This window comes from Agelaius phoeniceus, chromosome 16 (assembly GCF_051311805.1).
Source record: "Agelaius phoeniceus isolate bAgePho1 chromosome 16, bAgePho1.hap1, whole genome shotgun sequence".
NCBI lineage: Eukaryota > Metazoa > Chordata > Aves > Passeriformes > Icteridae > Agelaius > Agelaius phoeniceus.
Genome location: NC_135280.1, coordinates 13,587,846 through 13,609,055, shown reverse-complemented (window position 1 = coordinate 13,609,055; position 21,210 = coordinate 13,587,846). Strand labels below are relative to the sequence as shown.

Genomic DNA, 21,210 nt, shown 5'->3' with positions numbered 1-21,210 from the left:
GGGGAAGGCTCCCGTGGGGGGCACAGGGGCCGGTGCTTGGCAGCTCAGCGGTGCCCAGCCAAAGGGACTCCCGGCACGGGAATCGCCGCAGCTCCCGCGGCCACGGCAGCGATCCCAGCACCCGCAGGGCCGATGCTAACGGGAGCCGGCGCTCAACCCCGCCACCCCAGCGCAGCGGCGGGGCTAAAGGGCGCTGCCCACCGCCGAGGCAGCGGGGAAGGCGGGGGCTGCGGGGGCCGCGGGCGGGCCGGTGGCTTCCGCCCGGCGCGGCGCATTCCTACCCCGTGAGTCAGGGCGGCGCGGCGGGATGCGGCGTCCCGCGGCCCCGGGCGCTGGCAGCTCCCCGCCGGGACTCTCAGCGCCCAGCGCCGCTCGGCTCCCGGCTCCTATTTGCATGCCGAGGCTGTGAATGGCGTGCCCGCCCGGCCGGCCCCTGGCACGGGGGAGGAGTCTCCGCGCCCTCCGCGGGCCGAGCTCGGCGGCGCCGGTCCCTTAAGCCGCACCGGGGGGCGGCTCGAGCCGAGCGGCCGCTGCGCTTCGCCCTCGCCTGCACGGTGAGTGCGGGGCCGGGGGGACGAGGGGGGGTCGGCCGGGAGGGGCGTCCCGGGAGGGGCATCCCGCGGGGGCCGTTCCTGCCCCGCCGAGGTACCGGGACCGCGCCGCTCCGTCGGGCGGGGAGCGGCCCGCGGCGGCCCGCGGGGTGAGAGCGTGGCCGGGGGCAGCACCTGCCCCCGACCCTCGTGCGTGGATGTCGGGAGCTTGGCGATCTCAGTGCTTTCGGCCGGAGGTGGAGGTGCGCCTTCACGGCTTGTTTCGGCTGATCCGAGTCCACCCCATCCCCACGCTTTCCCAGCCGTCCCTCCCCTGATGCTGGCACCCAGTCGCGCTTTGGCAGCGACTTTGGGAGATGATCTGGTGGAAAATATATGGCTTTTTACATGTTAAGGTTAGTTTTCCTGCCGGATTGAGTCTCTGAACTGAGTTCTCACACTGTGCACTGCTGGCAGGAAAGCAAGGGGATCACGGCAGCCTGACGCGAGCAAGACCAAAGCTTTTGCAGGGTGCAACCCAGTGCCAAGTCCTTTTGGAGCAGCCCCATCCTGCCACACGCATCCCTGCAGTGCAAAGTGCCCCATGGGTACATTTTGCCCTGTGTTTTTCTCCAGTGTAACTCAGGAGAGTTGAGTGGCAGCATAGATGAGTTTTGTCTGCTGCTCATCCTGGTGCCCGACTCGGTTCTGTGGCTGCTGCTTCTCTTGCAGGTTGGCTTCGTGGCGGGGTGCACGGTGCCGGTCAGAGATGTCTCCGAGCCGGGTCTTGGAGCAAGCAGGAAGTTGTTTCCTTTCTTCCTGTTTTTGTCCCCATGCCTGCTAATTTCCTCTGGGAAGAAAAGTGCATTCTGCAGTAAAGGGAAAAAATAGTCACACGTAACGGGAAGGGAGAAGGCAGCAAAGTTTCTGAATGAAGCACGGCACAAGAAAGGAGCACAGGGTGTTAACTGCAGTAACGCTGATAGGGCAGCAAGCACAAATAGCTGCCTGTGGGCTGTGACCACGGGGAGAAAAATGGCCCACTAGGGACAAGCTGGGGAGCAGACCCTTGCAAGAATTGCATTTCCACTCCACTGTATGAAGGATGTTGCTCTCCAGCTGTTCCATCTCAGTGGTGCAGGTTTGCAGGAGGAGCTGATGACTCGTGCTAGATTGGTTGATATAGTTGGAAGAAAGAGGTGAACTTTAGATACTTCCTTTAAGCTTTGATTGTTAAATGGACTTTATGAAAGGGCTTGTCTGCCTTTTTTTTTAACCCTCAGTTGCTCTAATAACAGCTATCATCTCTCCCTCCTACTGCATCCCTCATGTCCTTAAATCCTCATGGCTGCTGCTGCTGCTTAGCCCAGGTCTCCCCTGTGTGTGCAGGCTCTTGGGAGCCTGTGCCATTTCTAAGCTGGGATACTGCCAGCTTTCCAGGAGGTGCTGTGCATTTGAAACAGGTCCCCAGCTTTTTTCCTGGCCTCTGTGCTCATTTGTCCTGAGCCCCCAGGAAGACAGCAGCTCTGGCATGTGGACGTGTGTCCGTGCTGTTCCTGCTTCTGTGTGTTCCCATGAAAGGAGGTTGATGCTGTGCAGCGTAAAAGCAACTCCCACAAAACTAGTTCTGCTCTGGGACTTCCCATGACAGGCCCTTTTTTTTTTTTTTTTTTAAGCAATCCACTTGCAAGAGATCTGCCTACAAACTGGCTTTTCAGGTTCTGGGGAAAGCCATGGGTTGGCCCTGGTCTCGGGAATGTCTTGCTCTGTGCTGGGTAGGCTTCAGCCAGGGGGATGAACTTTGAATGTGGAGAGTGCTGCTGGCCTGCAGAGCACAGCAGAAACCTCCTCTCCAACAAGCTTGTCCTCTCTGTATCTTGGTACTGAGACCGTGTGGCCCCGATGTGTCACCTCAGGCAGGAATTATGTCCCTCAGAGAGGGCCAGCACCTCGTCACTGGACTTGGCAGACAGCTCGTTTCACTTTCGTGGCAGGGACTGCGGCGGCGGCGGCGAGGTCGCCAGGCAGGAATAGGAATTCCTTTTGGGGTCATCAGTCCTGTTCCTCTGGAATCCAGCCCCGGAAAGTAGCCAGCAAGTCCCAACATGTTCCCTTGAGAGAGGCAGGGTCTGCTGAGTGTGGCATGATAGGACAGTTTATTCTGGGCACAGAGCCCTCATGCTCAGATATAATTAGTAAAAGTTTGATTCTCTTCAGTGTGTTGGATCTCTCTGCAGTGCAAACACAGCCTGGTTAGTGCTGAAGGCCTGAGGTGGGCAACATGGCCAGGATTACCAGCTTGTTTTCCTCTTCCATTCTGTGTGTCCAGCAAGAAGTTGAGCAGAGTGTGTGTTGTGTGAGCCCCATGTTGCTGGGGATGTGCCTGCCAAGCAGGACTGGCTGTGAGCTGAAGATCCTGCCATTTCTTTATCTGTCACTCTACAGCTTTTATCCAGCAGACTGGTCTTTTGATAAGATTCTTCCCTTGTGGTTGCTGCCTTTCTTCCATAGCTATCTCTGGAGGCCTTGGCATCCCGTGGAGACCGTACATCTTTCTCAGAGTTTCCAGCATTAATTGTGGCCTGACATGACACCTCTCTTAATTGCTGTTCCTGCAGCCACCCGCCTGTCGCCTGTATATGACACGTGTCAGTAGAAACACTTAAAACTCAAGGATGGATTCCTTCCTTAACATTTTCCCTGAGCTCAGATGTGGATTAGTTTCCTTTCTTTTCAGTTGAAGAGGCGCTGGACTCCAAGTTTAACATTTATCATCATCTAGTTGGAAGGAAAGGAAACATGAACTGTGCAGATCTCACACAGTTGCTGTGAGGTTGACTCCCAGCTGCTGGGTATGTACATGTTGGAGTTTTAAGGAACCCACAGAATGCATGTGTTGCCTGCCTGCTCAGGGAGCTGTGTTACATCCTTTTTGCTGTGTGAAAACATCTCAATGTGTGCTATGTGTGCTGCAGCCTGAATTTAATGGGATTTGTGTCTGGGTTGTGGGTAAAACATCCCAGTGCTGCTGGGAGGTAGGATGGAGATGGTTTCTTTCTACAGAGCAGGGGAAGCCCTGGTGTCCAGGGTTGTGCAGGTAGTTCTCTCCCCGGTGGTAGGCTTTATTTTTAGCCTTGTGGTTGGTTCTTTTGTTTTGTTTTATTTTTGTTTGTTTATTTTTTGCCTCGTTCAGAGCTAGCAGACCTGAATGGGCACCAGGTTGCTTACTCTGCTAGTGCTCAATAACTCCCCTCTGAGAGAATACCATGTAAAAGGGACAGTATTAACCCTGCAGCTCTTAGTCCCAAGAGATTAGGCAGGCAACAGGCAGATTTAACCTTGGAAGGAAATGGATCTGTTTGGCAGCATTTCCCATGGTCATGCTGGCAGCTCTGTTTCCATGTCCTCGAAGAACCCCAAGCTACTTTGGTGTGTGATGTGTGCTCAGACCATCCAGGCCTGCTTGCATGGAGTTGTGGAGACCCTCCCTGTGGTGCAGCCTGAGCTGGGCAGGGCTTGCCTGCCAACCTCTCTGTTTTCCCAGAGAGAATGTTTGTGCCACTGGGAGTGAGGTTTCCACAGGGAGAAGTGGAAATGCGTCTGTGCTGAGATTGCCCATTGTCATTTCCTTGGTAGTTCAACTTCAGGGATTTCTGACTGTTTGCTCCTTTTTTTGGTCCTACCCATCTTGCTCCTGTCCAGGACCAATTGAAGCTTCAGCTCCCACCTCTCATCCTTGTTTCAGTCCATGCTGCTGTAGGAATAAGGAGGTGTTTTTTTGTTGTTTTTTTTTTTGTTGGTTTTTTTTTATTTTTTAATGTGTGTTGGGATGATGCAACAAAGAGCAAATCAGCAGCTGAGTTTTTGACCAAATCATCCAAACTATGGTCAAATCCTTTTGAGTAACAGTGTCTGTTTCCCACTGGGGGAAGACAGAGAGCTTATTCTTCACATTTATCTTAGTGGTCCAATCTTCTAAAGCTGTAAGAGTGCATGTTTCATTGCTTGTGTGCTCTGCTTGCTGCACAGACAGCAAATGTCACATTGACATAGGGCTTGTTTTTGCTGTAATTTCCTTTGGATGCACTCTTCAACTATCTAGGTAAACAATTTATTTCAAACATAATTACAGCTCCTTTTTGCCTACCAAAGAAATGTTGGAAGTGCGGTGATGCAGACCTGAGCAGCGGATGTGTTCTTAAATTCTGGGGCCTTCAGCAACAAACAGACCTTGCCTTAGTAATCAGAGCATCTCTAAAGCACAGTGTTTATTAAAGGAAATGTAATTTCTTCTCAGTGAAGTCTGAGGTATCATTGCACAATACTTCCCTGGCACAGTAGAGCCTTCCCAGGGGGAGAAGAGATAGCAAGCCATGCCTGATCTTGCCTTTTCTGGAAAGCTTACCTTTGCCACCTCCTCCCCTTCCTGTTTCCACTCTGCTCAGAGCCAGCCCCTTGCTCTGCTGGTCAGCAGCAATCCCTGCTTTGAAGGTTTGCTTTCCTTTCAAAAGGAACAATCCCTATGAGGTCATCCTGAAACTGCACAGGACGCTGCACTTACAGTCCCTCAGGTCTGGCACTTACTTGGCTTTGGCTCAGTGAAAGTTAGAGCTGCTTGGATTTTAAAATCTGGAGGGCTCAGATAAATGCAGCTTCTGTATTTGGGGAGTTACTGCCCTGTAGCAGTCAGCACATGGGAGATTTGTTACTCTGTTGCTTAAATTCAAAGCCTTAAAGTGAACTGTAGAAAACTGTGAGTTGTTTTGCCAAAAAGTCTAAGTGTACCTTCCTTTTCCCTGGCTGTTCTGGGACTATAATTTCAGGGAGAACAGTGGGCAAGGATGTGCCATTCACTCAGACTGAAGAAGTATGGTTCACTTAGAATTGTAATTTTTTTTTTTTTTTTTGCTAAACCAAGCTAGAATTCTGATTACTTCTATTTGCATGATGAATGAGTTGTTGCACTGGGCACACGATGAATGTGCAGAGGTGTGCACACACCTGCAGAGCAAGACAAGCTCTTCCTGCAGCTATTTCCAGTTGCACACAGCAGGAGATGGTGTGTGCCTGTGTGCCTGGCCATCAAGCACGAGCCAGGGGAGAAATCAGAGCACCAGAGTGGCTCTCCTGTGTCCTTGGCTACACCAGCTAATGGTGAGGGACAGCAGCCAAACCAGCTCTGCTCTGAATTCTTGGCTGTTTAATTGGTCCTTTGAAGGATCTCCCCCAGGCCTTGGCTGCTGTGGGCATTTTTTATTCTCTCACTTGTGCCCAGGTGAGCAGAACTGTGGTGGTGCTGGAGAAAGCAGGTGTGTAATGGGGAGTGAGGATGCTCTGAGTTTCAAAGGAACACTCCAAGAAAGCTGTTCTGAGTGGCTCTGTGGCTTCCATCCTTCCTGAATATAAAGCCTGTCTTCTGGTGGCTCCAGTGTTTGTTATTGTTATTTCCTCTAAGATTTTTTTAGGTTGCTATTCAGAGTGGTTTTATGTAACTTTCCATAGGAAATGTTGTCATTTGTGGCAGTTTTGATCTCTTTTGCCATTGAAACGTTTTTATTTAGCACAACAAACAGTGATTCTTAGCTGCTTTTAGTATCCAGAGTCTTTGCTGTAGAGGATGAGTAGCTTTTGGTCTAATATAATTTTTGGTTTGGCTTATTGTGATCTTTTTAGGAGAGTTGCTTTTCCATCAATTGTTTATTGATATTGTATTTTCTAAATGAACAATGTTGTAATCACTAAGACACATTACCAAGAAAATGGCTTTTGGGCTGGGTGCACAGACAGCTGTTCCAAAATCAGCCAGAGCCAGTGTTTACTTCTGTCCTGAGTGTCTTCCCATCTTGCCTTGTGTCCTGAACCTTTACAGTACTTGTGATGAATATGAGAGCTGGTAGAAAAAACCCTTCAAAATGCAGAATTTCAATGAAAATAAAACCTTTGTTGGGTTTGTCTTTTGTTCCCTAACGTGGGGTCATGGCTGCACTGACAAAAGCCTTTTTGTGACTCTCACCTTGCTGTATAATTGAGGCAGTGACTGTGCCCATGGTACTTGTGGGTCAGCCAGAACTTAACTTAAGCAAGCATCTGCTTCACTAGTAATGGTAATAAATCTGGAACAGAGTCCTCTGAAGTCCCATAGAATCATTTAAATGAGTTAAAAGTGCACTGCAATAGTGTCTGTGATCACTTTTTCCTGAAGAAGGTGCAGCCCCATGCAGAGCACTGAGACAACTGTTCTTAGAGGCTGCTGGGGGCCCAGGCAGCACTGAGCCAACAGGCAGCTGTGGTTCCCTTCAGCCAGGGTCCAGGAACAAGGCTGGCACAGATGATCCTTCCTCTGGTAGCTGGTAATGGATTTCTGGGTGGAAACAGCTCCTGTGGAGGGGCAGGCAGTGCTGTGCTGGCTTCCCTGAGGAATGGCAATGCTGCTCAGAGCTTGGTGTGCCATCACTGGAGCTGTTGGCAGGTGGCTCATCATGCTGTGCCCTGATGGAGCTTGTAAGTGCCAGGCTGTGACCAGACTTTTAGGATGTGGCTGCTGGAAATGTGGCTGTTGGATGTGGTGGCAAAGCCACAGGGTGTGTCACAGAGAAACATAAACAGGGTGAAGAGCCAGAGTGCTCCAGAAGGTTTTCCACTGCTCCCCCCTCGCTGTTGGTTGGTTTATGTGCAGGCTTTGCCCTTGCTGGTATCTCAGTAGGTTGTGGATGGCTCTGGGCTGGGTTTGCTCTGGAAGGTGGGGTTGGAGATCACTCATTGCCCGTGCCCTGCGTGTGCCCTGGCTGTGCTTGGCTGGTGCTGCAGACCTGCCCCTGTCACCTGGGCCACCCATGCTGAGGAGATGGAGAAGGCCCCTCTGCCAGCCTGCTCTGCTTGGCTCCCTCCACCTGCTTCCTGTGGGTGCTCCAGGCCGTGGGTGAGCAGGGGAAGCTCCTCCCTTGGGACACCCTCTCTGGCAGCTGCCCGGGTGTGAGGCTGGGCTGTCAGCCCTGGAGCAATCTGTGGATGGTTTGGGTGTTTTCCCACCTAATGACCCCACCAAAAAATTCACTCTGCTTCTGGTGGTACAGTAGTGTTTTATTCCTGTTGCACTCAAACACCTGCACTGAGGGTGCTTCTCACCCTCAGTGAGAAGATTAGAGATGCTGAACCCACCACCTCCCTGGGATAATTGTTGGCTTCCCACAGTGCTACAAATCTGAGTTTTGGCCACGTTTTCAACAATCACTTCAAACTATTGTGCCTTGAGAAGCAGTCCAATCATCTGGCTCCAGCTGCTCTGTTTGTTCCTGTGTCTTCTCCTTTCCTTCTGCTGGCACAAGTGTTTGTGGAGCCATGTGGGAAGGAGCTGGGGCTGGAATGAGCCATTTTCTCTGCTGAGCTCATGTGGGTCAGTTCCCAGTGTGGATCACCCAACAGCTGTGGGGATGCTGGTGCCAGCAGGAAGAGGAGGGCAGCACACAGGGCTGGGTCACTGCTCCTTCTGTTGGCTTGCATCTCTTTCAAGTGTTTAAGACATCTTTTTAACTGGAATTTTGAGCATTGGTTTCCAAATTCTTGTTACTATTTTGCACTTTGTCTGCTGCAACAAAAGGACCTTGGAGATGAGCCTGTTGCTTGTGAGTGTTTGCATGTTGCAGTTGGGGGTAATCTTTTAACCTGTGTTTGAAGTTCAGCTACAGATCTGGGGACTAACAGAAATCAGAAGAGGTTTTTGAGCTGCCTGTTTTTCCTCTCTCTGCTATATGAGGGCAGCACATCTTCAGGTCCCAGGTGAATCTGCTTTGAAAGCTTTTAATGCTGGTGTTCAAGTAGGAACTAAATTTTGTCTGATTTCCATCATAACTTTCACGTTTTTCTGAAAATCAAGAAAATCATTTGCTCAAAGGGATATCAGATCTCCTTTCTTGATCATGGGATTGGCTCACGTACATTCAGACTTCACTGGTGGATATTTTCATTACCTGTACTTAAAACCCTCTGTCTCTGTATGCAGCTGAACCTTTTCCAAGTTCAGTGGGTCCCATCTGAGGCTTCTGAAGCTTTGCACTCCTGCTGTGCCTCTTTGTACACCATCCCTCTACAAGGCTTTGCCTGAAATACCAACCCAGTGTAGCTTCCCATTTCCTGTCTAGGGGTCTGCCTGGCCTCTTCCAAACCAGGCAGTTTCAGCTGGTATTTCTCAGCTCATTCAATTCAGTGCTTCATGGTGAGATCCCCATGGGGATGGAGTAGGACAATTTCACCCAGGCAGGGGTGACAGCTCAGGGCAGTGTTTGATGGCTCACCTGGGCTGCTGTCATGCTGAGCCATCACTGAACAGGTTGGTCCTACCCTTCCTCTCTGGCTTGCACAGGGCTTATCTGGAATTGTCTGAGACTCTTCAGGCTGCCAGATCAACAGGAAATAATTTACTGGGGTTAGTTTGTGCTGGTAAAACACCTTGTGTGGAGTAAGGCAAGCACCTAGCTGGCAGATGGGTTTGCTCATGAGCAGAAGCCAGAGAGAGCCCTGAGGAACTGCTGCCTGTGTGATTTGGTGCAGGCTCTTGGAAGAGGCATCAGCCTGCAGCAGCACTCAGGCAGAGCTCGTGCAAGGCAGAGGGCAGTGACAGGGACAGTGGGGTGTGTGTGGGAATGGCAGTGCTGCCAGCTCCCTGCAGGGCAGGGCTCACAGGGCACTGTGTCTGCACAGCTCTGCCAGGCTTGTGCTCAGACCCAGCTGCTGCTGTGGCAGCCTCACAGCATTGCCCAGCTCAGCAGCCAGCGCTGGGAAAGCAGGAGAGGGCCCTGGGCACTGCTGATGCCTTTGTTTCATTTCTCAGGTATTTTCTTAGGGTGGGCAGTGGTGGCTCAGCCAAAGCTTGGGTGTTGCTGTGCCCTTAGCAGCTGTCCCCAGGAGTGGCCTGTCCCAGCTTCCCTGTCCCTGCCTGCCCTCAGCCCCTCCATCTGGCCTGTTTCAAAGGGCTGGCTCATGCCTGGTGTTTGGGATATTGTTTGGAGCTCCTTGGGTCTGATCCATGCTAGATGGTTTTATTGGCAGCCTGAAACCCCACTGCTCCTCTTCTCCTTGGACTTCCTGCCTTTTCCCTGCTGTGCCAGCAGCAATCCTCCTGGAGAGAGAGGCTCAGCCAGGAGCTGGCTCCCCTGGCTCCTCCTGTCTGGAGAACACTGTGAGGATCCTGGTTTCTTTGCTGGATTCCTGTGCCTCAGCCAGACCCCTTCAGGTACATGGGACTTTGTGTAGCAGGCACTGTAAATAAGATTGTTGCAGTGATGAGGTTTGAAAAATGGAGAAAAACAGCTGGAGTCTGAGCATGGTGCTCAGATTGCAGTGGAATAACCCCTGGGTGTGTTACTCCTGGGGGTGTCTGGAGGAACATGCACACACTGTGCTGGAGAGGAGCAGTGCTGTTGGAAAAAGCAGATGCTGTTTGTTTGTGTGGTAGTGTTGAATTAAGTTGGGGTTTTGTTTTGGTTTGGTTTTTGTTTGGAATGTTTCTTGGGGGGGGGAATAAAGCCAGCTTTATTTTAAATGGGAATGCTGATAAAAATGGAGATTTTGGAAGAAAAGAAATCAACATGGGAATAGCTTCAGTTGTCTGTTTAAATGGAAGGATGGTCTTTCTTTGTAATGACTGTGCAAGCTTCTAAATGTATTTAGGATGTCTGTCAGCTTTAGGAACATGCTCAGGCTTCTGGAGAAAGCTTTTCCTTTGCTCTTTGGGTCAGTAGATTTCACTAAGCAGCTTTCCTTGATCATGTGCCAACTTTGGTATTTAATGTGCTCTCCCCTTTCTTAGCCTGACCCACAGCACAGTGGATTTGCCTTTCATTCTGGTTCTGTGACCTTGCTTTGGCACAGACCTTTTGAAGATGAGTTTCCCAGACTATCTGCCATTGATAGGTTTTTTCTTTTGTTTGTTTATTTTAATTGAAATGGACATTATTAATAATTTTTATGTTGCTACCAGCTGATCAGTTAGAAGAAGCTAGATTTGCAAATACCTCTCGTTCAGCCTTATATTTGCATATTCCTGAGTTTTGTGATGCTGGTGGAACAAAGTCCAAACTAAGCAGGTGCAAGAGGTCTGAAACAGCCCCTGTATGAGGACTGAGCTTCTGCATGTGGGTGTGGGAAGAGGGGATGGGAGGAAGAGCATGGAAGAGATCTGTAGAGTCAGGACTTCCATGGAGAAAGAGGATAGGGAAAAGCTGATCATTCTTCTAATCCAAGAACTACAGAGCAGCAGGTGAAGCCAGGAAATGGCAGGTTTGCAGATGAGCTGGAGCAGGCTTGTCACACAGCATGTGTTTCAGCTCTGGAGCTTTGTCATGTGCAGTTATGAATACTAGAAGTTTGCTTGGATTAAAAAATGATCTGGATAAATTCTGGAATAATAACCATTGGATGGATGTAGAGATGGATACAGAACTGTTACATGCAAAGATATTTCTGGCACAAGAAGCCTGTGAGTTATTCCCAGCACATGCCATGGCTCTGTCCTGGGAGAAAGGACTGTTGAGTGATCCTGTACTCCTACCCTGTGCCAGGCATCCTCAGCTGGAAATGATGAACTGGCTTTAGAGGGACCTGAGCTGACCCTGCATGGGTCTGTGTGTTCCCTGTGCTCTGTGTGTTCCCATCCTGCTGCTGTTGGTGGCCTCTTGACAGTACTGAGAAATTGGGATTGATGGTATGGGACCATTTAAACAAAATATGCATCAATGCAGTCAACTTTGAAACAAAACCCACTGGCCTGATGAAATACATGGACACTGGACCTGAAACATTGACCCCTAAAAGTAACCAAGGGGTCAGTGTGAAACTCAGCAAGTGCTTTCAGTGCAGTGCTGAGGCAGAAATTAGCAGCCCTTTGGGTGAGGGCCAGGTGTGATAACGGGTGTTACCTGCCATGCAAGGGCTGTGGACCATGGCCCTGTACATGTGTGCTCACAGCTATGCACTGATGCTCATCTGGTCTATATATCCTCATATTCAGCTGGAGCCACATTCAGGCTCCCTGTTAACCCCTGGAAACCTGTCTCTCATGACCATACCCCAGGCCTTTTTGTGCTTGGGGCAGAGGCAGCTGCCTGACCTGTGCTGTGGCTGATTATTCATACAGAATTCACAGTGCTTGCCCTGGCAGGGCCTGATGCAGTCTTGGGTGTTTGTAAGGTTTATTTTTGGCCACTCCAAATGCATGCAGGGAGCTGGGAATGCTGAACAGCTCTGCTTTCACTGCACTCTTTTACTGGGAAATGAACTTGATAGTGAGTAAAGAAGGTTGAACTGGTGGGGGGATTTTATCCTACATACTCTGTTTGCAGCCACTCTGGAAACTCACCTGAGGTTTAAATACTGAATGCATTTAGACCATTATTGTATATGCATTTTTATGCTTTGCTATTTAAAGAACTATTTTACTGCTGAAGCGGGGAGAAAGCAGAGCAATCCATTTCTCTTTCAGAACATGAATTTCATCTTGAGATATTCACCTTGCCTAAAATACAAGGTTGAATCAACTTTGGGGGTAATTATAAGGCCACAGGCTTTACCCCTGTGTGTGTTTGTCCTCTTTGGCAGGTGTGTACACCCTGGAGATCCCACGTGCAAGTCTGCAAGGGTGGCAGGGAAGCCAGTGAAGATACATGAACATCACTGTCTGTGGTCTGTGTCAATTTAGGAGGGGAAACTCAAACCAGATTTAATCAGAAGTCTTTCACAGGGTTTCATGTTATTGCAGCAACTTTCAGGCAATACAGGCGTGATTCATCCTCTGCCTTCCTGGCTTGGCCCCACTGATTGATAGAGCTGCAAATCCTACACGTTTGTATTCTTTACACCCAGAGCTCCTGCTCACAAAGGCAGCTCTGTAGGTAGACAGGAAGGATGTTGAGTGATGTTGGCTCAGTGGTGAGATGCTGGAAAAAGCAGAGTTGCTACTTTGGACGCTCTGAATTTGCCCTTGAAGGCTCAGGAAGGAGGCTCTTGAGTTGTGTGAAATAGATTGTGTTTGGTTGTGCCAGCGTGGTGGCTCTGTCTCTCTTGGCTGGTCTCTGATTAGGGCACCTTGAGGACATGTGGTGTTTGTGATCCTTAGAGGTAAATGCTGAAGCTCTTTGCTGGACTGTTTCAGGTATGAGAAATCTGCTTTGCTTTCTGACCTCACCATGAAGACAAATTTGCAAGACCTGTCAGTGAATCGTGTCTCATAGCAGATTTACTCATACCAAGCACAGGCAGGAGTTCCCCTAATACTCTCACTGTTCTTATCTTACAGGAAGTTAGAACAGTTGTATTTAGCCACCCCTGCAGCTCGGCAGGGAGGGAGGAAGGGTTTGTGTCCCTCTCATGCACAGCGCTGCATCTGTGCAACAGGACTGTGGTGCATGTATGAAGGGCATGTCTGTACAGGCTAGACCATGAATTCCCAGACTTTTGGGGGCCTGTGGTATTTGCTGAAACCCAACCTTCATCCACCTACAGCTGAGTCCTCCCTTTCTGTCGTTCTGGCTCAGCTGAGCACAGCACTCCTGGCAGCTGGCCCAGCCCGGCGACTGAACCAGCAGCTGGCCTTCAGCTCCTTTTAGATGAGATTCTCTTCTAACCCAATCCAAATCATCCCCCACTCCCATTTGTTGACCTGTTTCCCCCCTGCCTGCCCCCCTGCCTTGTATCTTTTGCAATGGTGTGTGCAGTTCCCTTTGCAGAGCAGCTGCAGCAGCTGTGGGAAGATGGTGGCAATGCCCTGCAAGGCAGTGCACGTTCCAGAGAGCCAGTGCCTAATTTAGGTTGGGAGGGACCCGTGCAGGTTGACTGGCTCAGCCACTGCAAGGCTGGGATAATTCAGGCAGCTCAGGGCCTTGTTTTGTTGCATGCCAAATGTCTCTGAGGGTGGAGATCCCTCTGCTCCTGGCCCAGGACTTGGCCTCTCTCAAGGAAGAATCCTTATGTGTTAAACTCACTCTGCATTTAATATAAATGGTCTGTGTGAACACTGTAAGAGCACTGAGTTTTAATTCCAACAGAGTTTTTCTCCTGCTCCCTGTCAAAGCATGTGTGCCTGCTGATTTAACTGGTTGCTTATTCCATCTGTCCACTGTGGTGAAGAGGCTGGGGCACTTGATTATTTTTGTCCCCTGTGGCTAAGGGCCATAGGCCAGGCTAGGGCCATGCAAGGAGAGAGCCTGGAGGGAATGGAATCTGTTGTCCCATTCAGCACACATGCTTCACTTGAAGTTGTGTGTGTGATAGGAGAGGAAGAAATACAAACTTGTAGCGTAATTTAGGCTGGAAAGTACCCGTGGAGGCATCTGAGCTGATCTGCCTCCAGTGAAATCTGTTTTCTCTGAGCATGCACAGTGAAGTGGGTGCTCTGCCAGCCTGAAGGACTCCTGTGGTCCCAAACAGGAGGGCAAAACTGCAGCAGAGTGGGCAAGATGACAGCGAGTCACTCCGCTCACTGCGGCGTTTGGATTACACAGCGGTTTTTATTTAAATACCATATCATTATTATTTATGTATGAAAACCACTCTTAGTTCAGGATTAGTGCCAGTTCTCTAATGTTCATGCTATACTGGTATTGCTCTGTGCACTGTATTATGTTTCTAGAAAATCACTACATTTAAAAGAGATTAGAAACAGCAATGAGAAATGGCCACTTGTTAATTGCTAAGTGGTGGGTGAGTTGGAAAGCGTGGTGCTTGGCTTTGGGTGGGCAAAAAAGGGTGTTGGTGAGTCACAAGCTGGTTTTAGAGGGAGGTCAGTGGCTTTTGATACTGCAGTTACTTAGCTGGTTGGTCTGGATCCAGATCTCATTAAGATTTAATTCATGGCTTGTTCTTAAGGAATCTGGATCTCACAGTAGTCTCAGCAACGATCTTAATGGGAGGCAACTCAAACTTGTGGCTGCAGTGTCTGTACCTGGCTCGAGGTTCTGTGTCCTTTAGTGTCAGGTGCTGAATGAGCAGTGTGGGCACAAGCTGTGAGCCCTGAGCCCTCACGAGGCACTTGGGGAATTCATCCCCTGTAATAAGGGGAGGGGTTAGATGCAAGTGCCAACGCCCCTAAAACAAAGCATAACCCTAAAAATAAAACAAATTCTATAATAAATTCCTACTCAGCCTCTGTCTGAGATCTATGGCCTGAAAAAGCATTGTTACAAAATTTAACTATAGGAATGCCTAGCTCTACCCTTTGTCCCCCTCCATTCCCCCCCCAGCATGTTTTCTTCATGCTTTCAGGGTATGTATAACTATGCATCACACTCTCTGCCCCATCAGACAGTCCATGAAATGTAGGATAGTTCACATCATGCACTATGCCTCTCTATCAAAAACCCAAACATTATCTCCCAAACAGATGATATTTGGTCAGTACTCCCACCAGATTCATTCTTGTTTCAGGTACCATATAGCCCAAGTGTGCCTACCTATGGCCAAGCCACAAGCGTTATCCACAGACCCAGAAACTTATCTGCTGTGCACAACACAGATTTAATTCATGGCTTGTTCTTTAGGAATCTGGATCTCACAGTGGTCTCAGCAACAATCTTAATGGGAGGCAACTCAAACCTGTGGCTGCAGTGTCTGTACCTGGCTCGAGGTTCTGTGTCCTTTAGTGTCAGGTGCTGAATGAGCAGTGTGGGCACAAGCTGTGAGCCCTGAGCCCTCACGAGGCACTTGGGGAATTCATCCCAGTGGGGCTTGGGGCCCATCAGTCACAGGTGGGAGGAGAACCCTCTGCTCACCCTGCCAGCATGGGCTGTGAGGGATGAGCCACATTCCCTCCTGACTCTGGTGTCTCTCCTCTCCTAGGCCTGAGGACAAGCGTGGGACGATGTCGGAGGCGCGGCACGACAGCACGAGCAGTTTACAGCGCAAGAAGCCACCATGGCTGAAACTGGACATCCCGGTGCCAGTGCCCCTGCCCGTGCCAGAGGAGCCCCCCCAGCCCGTGCAGGTACTGGAGGGAGGGTTATGGAGCTGGGGAGGGACGTGCTGGGAGCATCCCTGTGCCTGGGATCCCCATCAGGGAAAGGCAGCGTGTGATGGCAGGTTGTGAGGCCACATGAGAAGGGGCAGAGCCTTTGAGTAAATTTATGAGCAGTAATTAACTCCCCTTGAAGGGGATGTGGGAGGGATGAGGGTGGGTGGCTGATGTACTCACATCAGGGGATGTGAGTGTTTGGATGTGGGCATTGTGAGAAGTGTCTGGGCTGGAATATGAAGAGTGAGGTGTACAAACAAGCATTTCTTAAGGGAACTGGAGGAGTGAAGGTCTCCCAGACAAGCATGAGGGCCTGGAAGTGCTGGAGCTTGTGCTGAAATGAGCAGGGTATGAATCTGACTTATGAATAGCCAAGATAATGACAGACTTTCATCAGTAAGAGCAAAGAACAGTTATTGGCAACACAAAGCTGTTAGCAGCAGGAGGAGCATAAGAGGACCATGTGGGATGGGAAATACATAACATTGAGAAGGGCTGAAGTAGAGATGAGGTGATAGGTTAATAGGAGCAGTGCAAAGCATGAGTAAAACCCTCATTTGTGCTGGGGATAGGGAGAATATCACAAATAACTGCTACAAGGTATTAAAAACTGCTGTAGGTGTGACACCTGGGTCTGAATGCTGGCTGCTTGTGTGGCCTTGCTGCAGGAGCAGAGACTTTGTACACCAAAGGCAGAGCCAGAGGGTTCTTGCTGCCCAGCTTCATGGGTGTGTACAGGGCCTGGGTTCAGGCAGTTATATGGAAAAAAGTTTAGTCATTAGAGAAATGGAAGGTTATACAGCTTCCCTGGAGGGGGCTGAGGACAAGCTTGTCTTAAGAGAGAACTTCTATTGCACTTGCAACAGCAAGAACTGTCCTCTTCATCATTCTGTGATCCAGGGACTCAAATGCACGTCACTTATGTGACAGCTCCTGGCAGATAAATCTTGGTTCTGGTCTTCCCTTGGAAGGAAAGAGTTTGGAGGTCAGTCTGTAGGCATTAGAAGTGGAGTTCAGGGTTTTACCAGTGCAGGTTGAAACTTCTGAATCAATTATTTAAGGCTCTGATGGATCTTGCCTTATCTGGAGTCTCTAAATCCAGCTGGGCACCTGGAGGGACACTCTGTGCTTATGATGGAAGCTGGTGGAGGTGATGTTCTCTGCACAGCCCAGACTGTCAGGATAAGAGTGCATTGTGTGCACCTCTGACTTACAACCTGAGTATCTGTGTACTGCTTTTACATAAAAGATATCAGAACTGTTAATGTAAGTGGAAATCATTAGCTTTCTGGGCTAGAGAGGCTGAAGCAGTCTTGAGGCAGAGACAGTGTCTGACCAGAGGATCGATCAGAGCTTCCCTTGCCAGAGGGGCAGTCTGCTCAGCCTGCCCTGTGCAGATGGGACATGGTGTCTCTGCTGAGCTGATAAAAATGAAATCCAGAGCAGCCCTGGGGAGGCAGCTGTGTGAGCTGAGAACAGCGTGGAGAGTTGTGTCACGTTTGGTAGGTGACATTTAGCCATGACATGTGAGTGTGCCCAGGCAGTTAGGCTATGAACAAAGCCTTTCCCAGCTTGCTTAGGCTGCACCAGGCAGCAACTGCAGAGCCACCCACAGCTCTCACAGGCTTTTAGTGCAGCTCCAGAGCCACTCAAGAAGCAAATCCCACTGACTGCTCTTCTCCTGACCTTGTGGAGTAGCCTATTCTCTTGACCTTGTGGAGCGGCCTAGGAGAGTGTGATTTGGGCAGACAGCAGCCAGGAGGATGTGCTGCAGGAGCTCAGGCAGTCCATGTTGAATTTTTGACATGCCCAGCCCAAACGCTGACTGTGATTCCCTGCCTTGCCTCGCAGCCGACGCGGCGCCAGGCGTTCCTGCGGAGCGTGAGCATGCCGGCCGACAACAGCCGCGTGCCGTCCCTGCCGCACGACCCCGCCAGGAGAGCGGGGCTGCAGCGCCAGACCTCCATCACCCAGACCATCAAGAGGTGAGGCACCGAGCTCCTGGAGCCTGCTGCAGTCTGTTCTGCCACCCTGCAGCTGTGGATTTGTGATTCTCTGCTCATCCCCTTGCCTGTCACAGGGTTAGGTTGGGTCCCTCGTTACCTTGGGAGGTGGTGGGAGGGTGGGTGCAGGTTGGTCCCCAGTGTAGAAGCCCAGTGATGCTGTACAGCCTGTCTGTAGTGCATGAGGAGGCAAGTCCTGGGAGGAAGATGCTGGTGACCAGGATAATGAATGGTGTTTGCCACTTACAGACAGATTTTGGCTGCCCCCATGCCCTGGGCCTGTTTCTCAGTAACAGAATGTGTCAGGCCCTGATGTTTAGCTGTGTTTACTGAATGAGGAGGCAAGTCCTGAGAGGAAGATGCTGGTGACCAGGATAATGAATGGTGTTTGCCACTTACAGACAGATTTTGGCTGCCCCCATGCCCTGGGGGGGCTGTTTCTCAGTAACAGGATGTGTCAGGCCCTGATGTTTAGCTGTGACTGTAGGTGGGGTGTGCTGGGTGTGCTTTGGTGCAGTGTCTGAGAGCACATGGTTGCTGGGGGAGGCAGAACCCATTGGAGCTGTGCAGGGCTCCCAGCAGCTTGGCTCCTAGCACTGGCTCATTGGCAGGTCCTTGAGATGGCTCTGAGGGGTGGTGGAGAGCAGGGAGAGGCTGCTCTGGTCCTGTGTCTCAGTCCTGCAAAGGGTTGTCATTATGAGACTCTTGACACATGGCCACACAGAGCTGGATGCTCTTTCCCTCACCATGGCAAAGGCTTATCCCAGTTTGCCCAGAGGGAGTGGCTCTCCCAGCTTCTCTCCTGAGATGGCCCATTTCTGTCTCTGGCAGTGTGTCAGGCCTGCCTGGATCCCAGGAGCATCCCTGGAGCTCCAGGGGTCAGGGGTACTTTCAGCCAGCCAGGCTTCGCCCCCTCACAAAGGAGCAGCTTTCCAGCTCTGGGAGATCTCCCACACACTGTTTTCTTTTGCCTCAGACCTTCCCCAGCTGCCTTGGTGCTGAAGCTCTCCTGCATCAGCCCACTCTGATCCTGCTTCTTGTGAGGTTGGGAGGGCTGAGCCTGTGAAGTGGTGTCTGCTCTTTTCAGGGCTGTGGGCAGCCTCTGGGGCTGCTGAGGCTGTCCTTGCACACCTACACTGCCTCCTCCCTTGCCTCCCTGCTCCTGACGTGTTCCTTGCCAGGACAGCTAGGCAAGAGCACATCAAGGGTGAGGGGGTATCCTGGGAGGGTGCTGTGGAGGCCCTGACAAGAAGCATTGGGTGGAAGGGCCTGGGTAACCTGTCCCAGAAGTCCTCACAACATGCAGTTTGTGTGTGGGGGAGTGAGGAAATGTGAACTGCTTTGGTGCTACTGTGACAAATTTACTTTGGGAAGGATTTAACAAGGAGCAGAACTGCAGGAGATGCACACATTACACAACACTAGCAATAAAAGCATGAAATGAGTGGATCAGAAACAAGGCCAGGGAAATGGAAAGTATCAAGGCCTAAATCCCTGTTTTCCATTTAGCAGAGCTAGGAATACAGTGCAGAATGCAGACCATACATCCCTAAATTGTGTTTTGGGATTTGTTTTGTGAGTCCAGGAAGGCTGACTGCCAAGTTTTCTGTTTAACACAGCCCTCAGAATGCACAGAATGTGAAACTGCAGCAGGACTCCATACCATCTTCCCTGGAGGACACAGATCAACTGTGAACATAAAGTCAAGCCTGTGTAGTCCAGAACAAGGCATGGGAGTGATTCATATGAATGCATCTAACACCATTTCCAGTCTTCCAGGGTGTCCAAGGTGTCCATGCAAAGCAGCAGATGTGCCACAGATAAACTTGTGCACTAGGCAAGATCCTGTCAGGGCACCAGTCACCTGTCTCTAAGCAGATCATATCACAGCCTGCTGACGCCTCCATGGTTTGACACTGGTGTCCAAAGCCAGCTGTGGAATTTGTAGCTGTGCCTGGGCTGAAGAAGGCAGGTCTTACAGGAGGAGCTGAGGGGGATGGCAGTACCCCTGGTACCTTCCAGAGCAGTGTGAGACACATCACAGGTGCACCAAGAGGATTCAGCAGCCTCCTGGGTTCAAAGATGCTGCTGCTGGGTTGGCTTGAGCTTGATTGTTTCTCTTAGGTCGTGCTCTCAGCTCAGGCCACTGTCACATTCCGTGGGGCACCACTGCTGCCCATGGGGCTATGGAAGGAGATGCAGTGGCTGCTCCTCTCCAGAGCCCTGGAGGTTCCTTCCCCTCAGCTCTCTTTTCTTTGCAGCAGACAGGTTCGGTTTCAGAGGAGTCAGACCCTGCCCGCCCGTGGGCACCGGGGGGGCAGGAGCTCCCTGAGAAAGCGGCAGTCCCTGCCCCGATCGTTCTTCAGGTACTGAGTGTGAAACCCACCCTGCATGTGTGTGCCAGGGCTGTTGTGAACTGCACAGAGTCTGGCTGCTGCTGAGATCACATTGCCTTCCCAGGACTGTCCAAGAGGCCTACAGACAGGCAGAGTGAGAAAGTTCATGTGTGCCTCTAACAGAAAACAATTGTCACTCCTACTAAATGTGTAGGCAGCTGTCAATAAGTAGCATGGACTAACAAGCTGTCCACCCGCCAGCCTCACTCCCTCCTGCCTTTCCTAACAAGCTGTCAACCTCCTGGTGTTCACCATAGCTGGAATATCTCCCCAGGGCAGCCTTAGCCCAGCCTGCCTTTGCTGGCAGCAGTGCAGCATATGTTGGCCCCAAAGCCTTCTTGGGGCAGGAGGGGAAGGAGAGGAAGCAGCACCAAACAGATGCTGTTGTGTTGGTCCAGAGGAGCTCAGAGCTGATTAATGGAATACAGCATCCACTCTTTCCCTGTTGACATCATGGCTTTTTCTAATGCAAATGTGACTGTCTTCTTTTTGAGGTGGAGGTCTTTGCTTACTTAGCACCAAGGAGATGAGCCACTCCAGGAGTCCAGGGCACAACGGGCCCATTGACCATCACCCCAAATCTGGAGCTTAGGAAACTTTTAAACCAGACAGACACTGTGACTTGGACCTACTGCCCTGTATTCCTGTCTTACCATCCTGCCCTTGGCCAGCTGCCACTCTGGCCCTGTCACCACCTTTGGGGCTGCTTGTGTTTGGCCTTAGGCTTTCAAGGCTGCTTGGCTCATCGTGACAGAAGAGTGACAGCTGACTCTGATGTTGGTTGTTACAGTGTCCTGGGGACTCCATAGGATGTGATGGAGTTCCCCAGCTGAAGAGGTGCATTCCACATCTTCCCAGGGTGCTCCAGGTGCCCTAAACTCTTTAGTGGACTCTTTTGGCTATGATCAGGGAGGAGTGGGACAGCTCTTCACCCTGGCCCTGGCGCAGCACTGGTCTCTGGCAGTTCTGGAGTGTTCCTCACAGTGCCAACTGCTGTGGTGGTGCTTGTCCTTCCAGACCAGTGGGAGCACAGTTTTGGAGATCTCTGAGGCTCATATGGGCCCAAATGACCCTCAGCTCCTCTCCCTTTGAGGCCCTGTGTGCAGGCTTGTCACCCAAGGTCACCTTGCTGTTGAAATCTGTGGGGAGCCGTCTGAGTGCTCAGGCTGTTCTGTGAGGTGTGTGTTGTGCCAGAGCAACTGGCAGCTTGACCTCTGTGCTATGGGCTTGGTGGGTCTGTCAGGGCAGGGGCTGGCCCTGGGCCTTTGCTCTGGATGGAGAGG

The 21,210-nt window shown here is 50.9% G+C and overlaps 1 protein-coding gene across 3 annotated transcripts in view; it reads left to right on the top strand.

Moving 5' to 3' along the window:
* The first annotated feature begins 288 nt into the window (after positions 1-288).
* RHBDF1 (rhomboid 5 homolog 1) overlaps positions 289-21,210 on the top strand; it is a 37,243-nt gene continuing 16,321 nt past the window's right edge. Inside the window, exons 1-4 of one of the 3 annotated variants that reach the window (XM_054644093.2) lie at positions 444-554; positions 3,268-3,382; positions 15,357-15,501; positions 17,380-17,513. In XM_054644093.2, coding sequence (XP_054500068.1) covers positions 15,379-15,501; positions 17,380-17,513 — 257 coding nt within the window. In that variant the 5' untranslated portion in view covers positions 444-554; positions 3,268-3,382; positions 15,357-15,378. Of the gene's footprint in view, positions 555-3,267; positions 3,383-15,356; positions 15,502-17,379; positions 17,514-17,676; positions 19,898-21,210 lie in introns of those variants that run through there. The other 2 variants (XM_077186778.1, XM_077186777.1) reach the window with 2 other exon arrangements.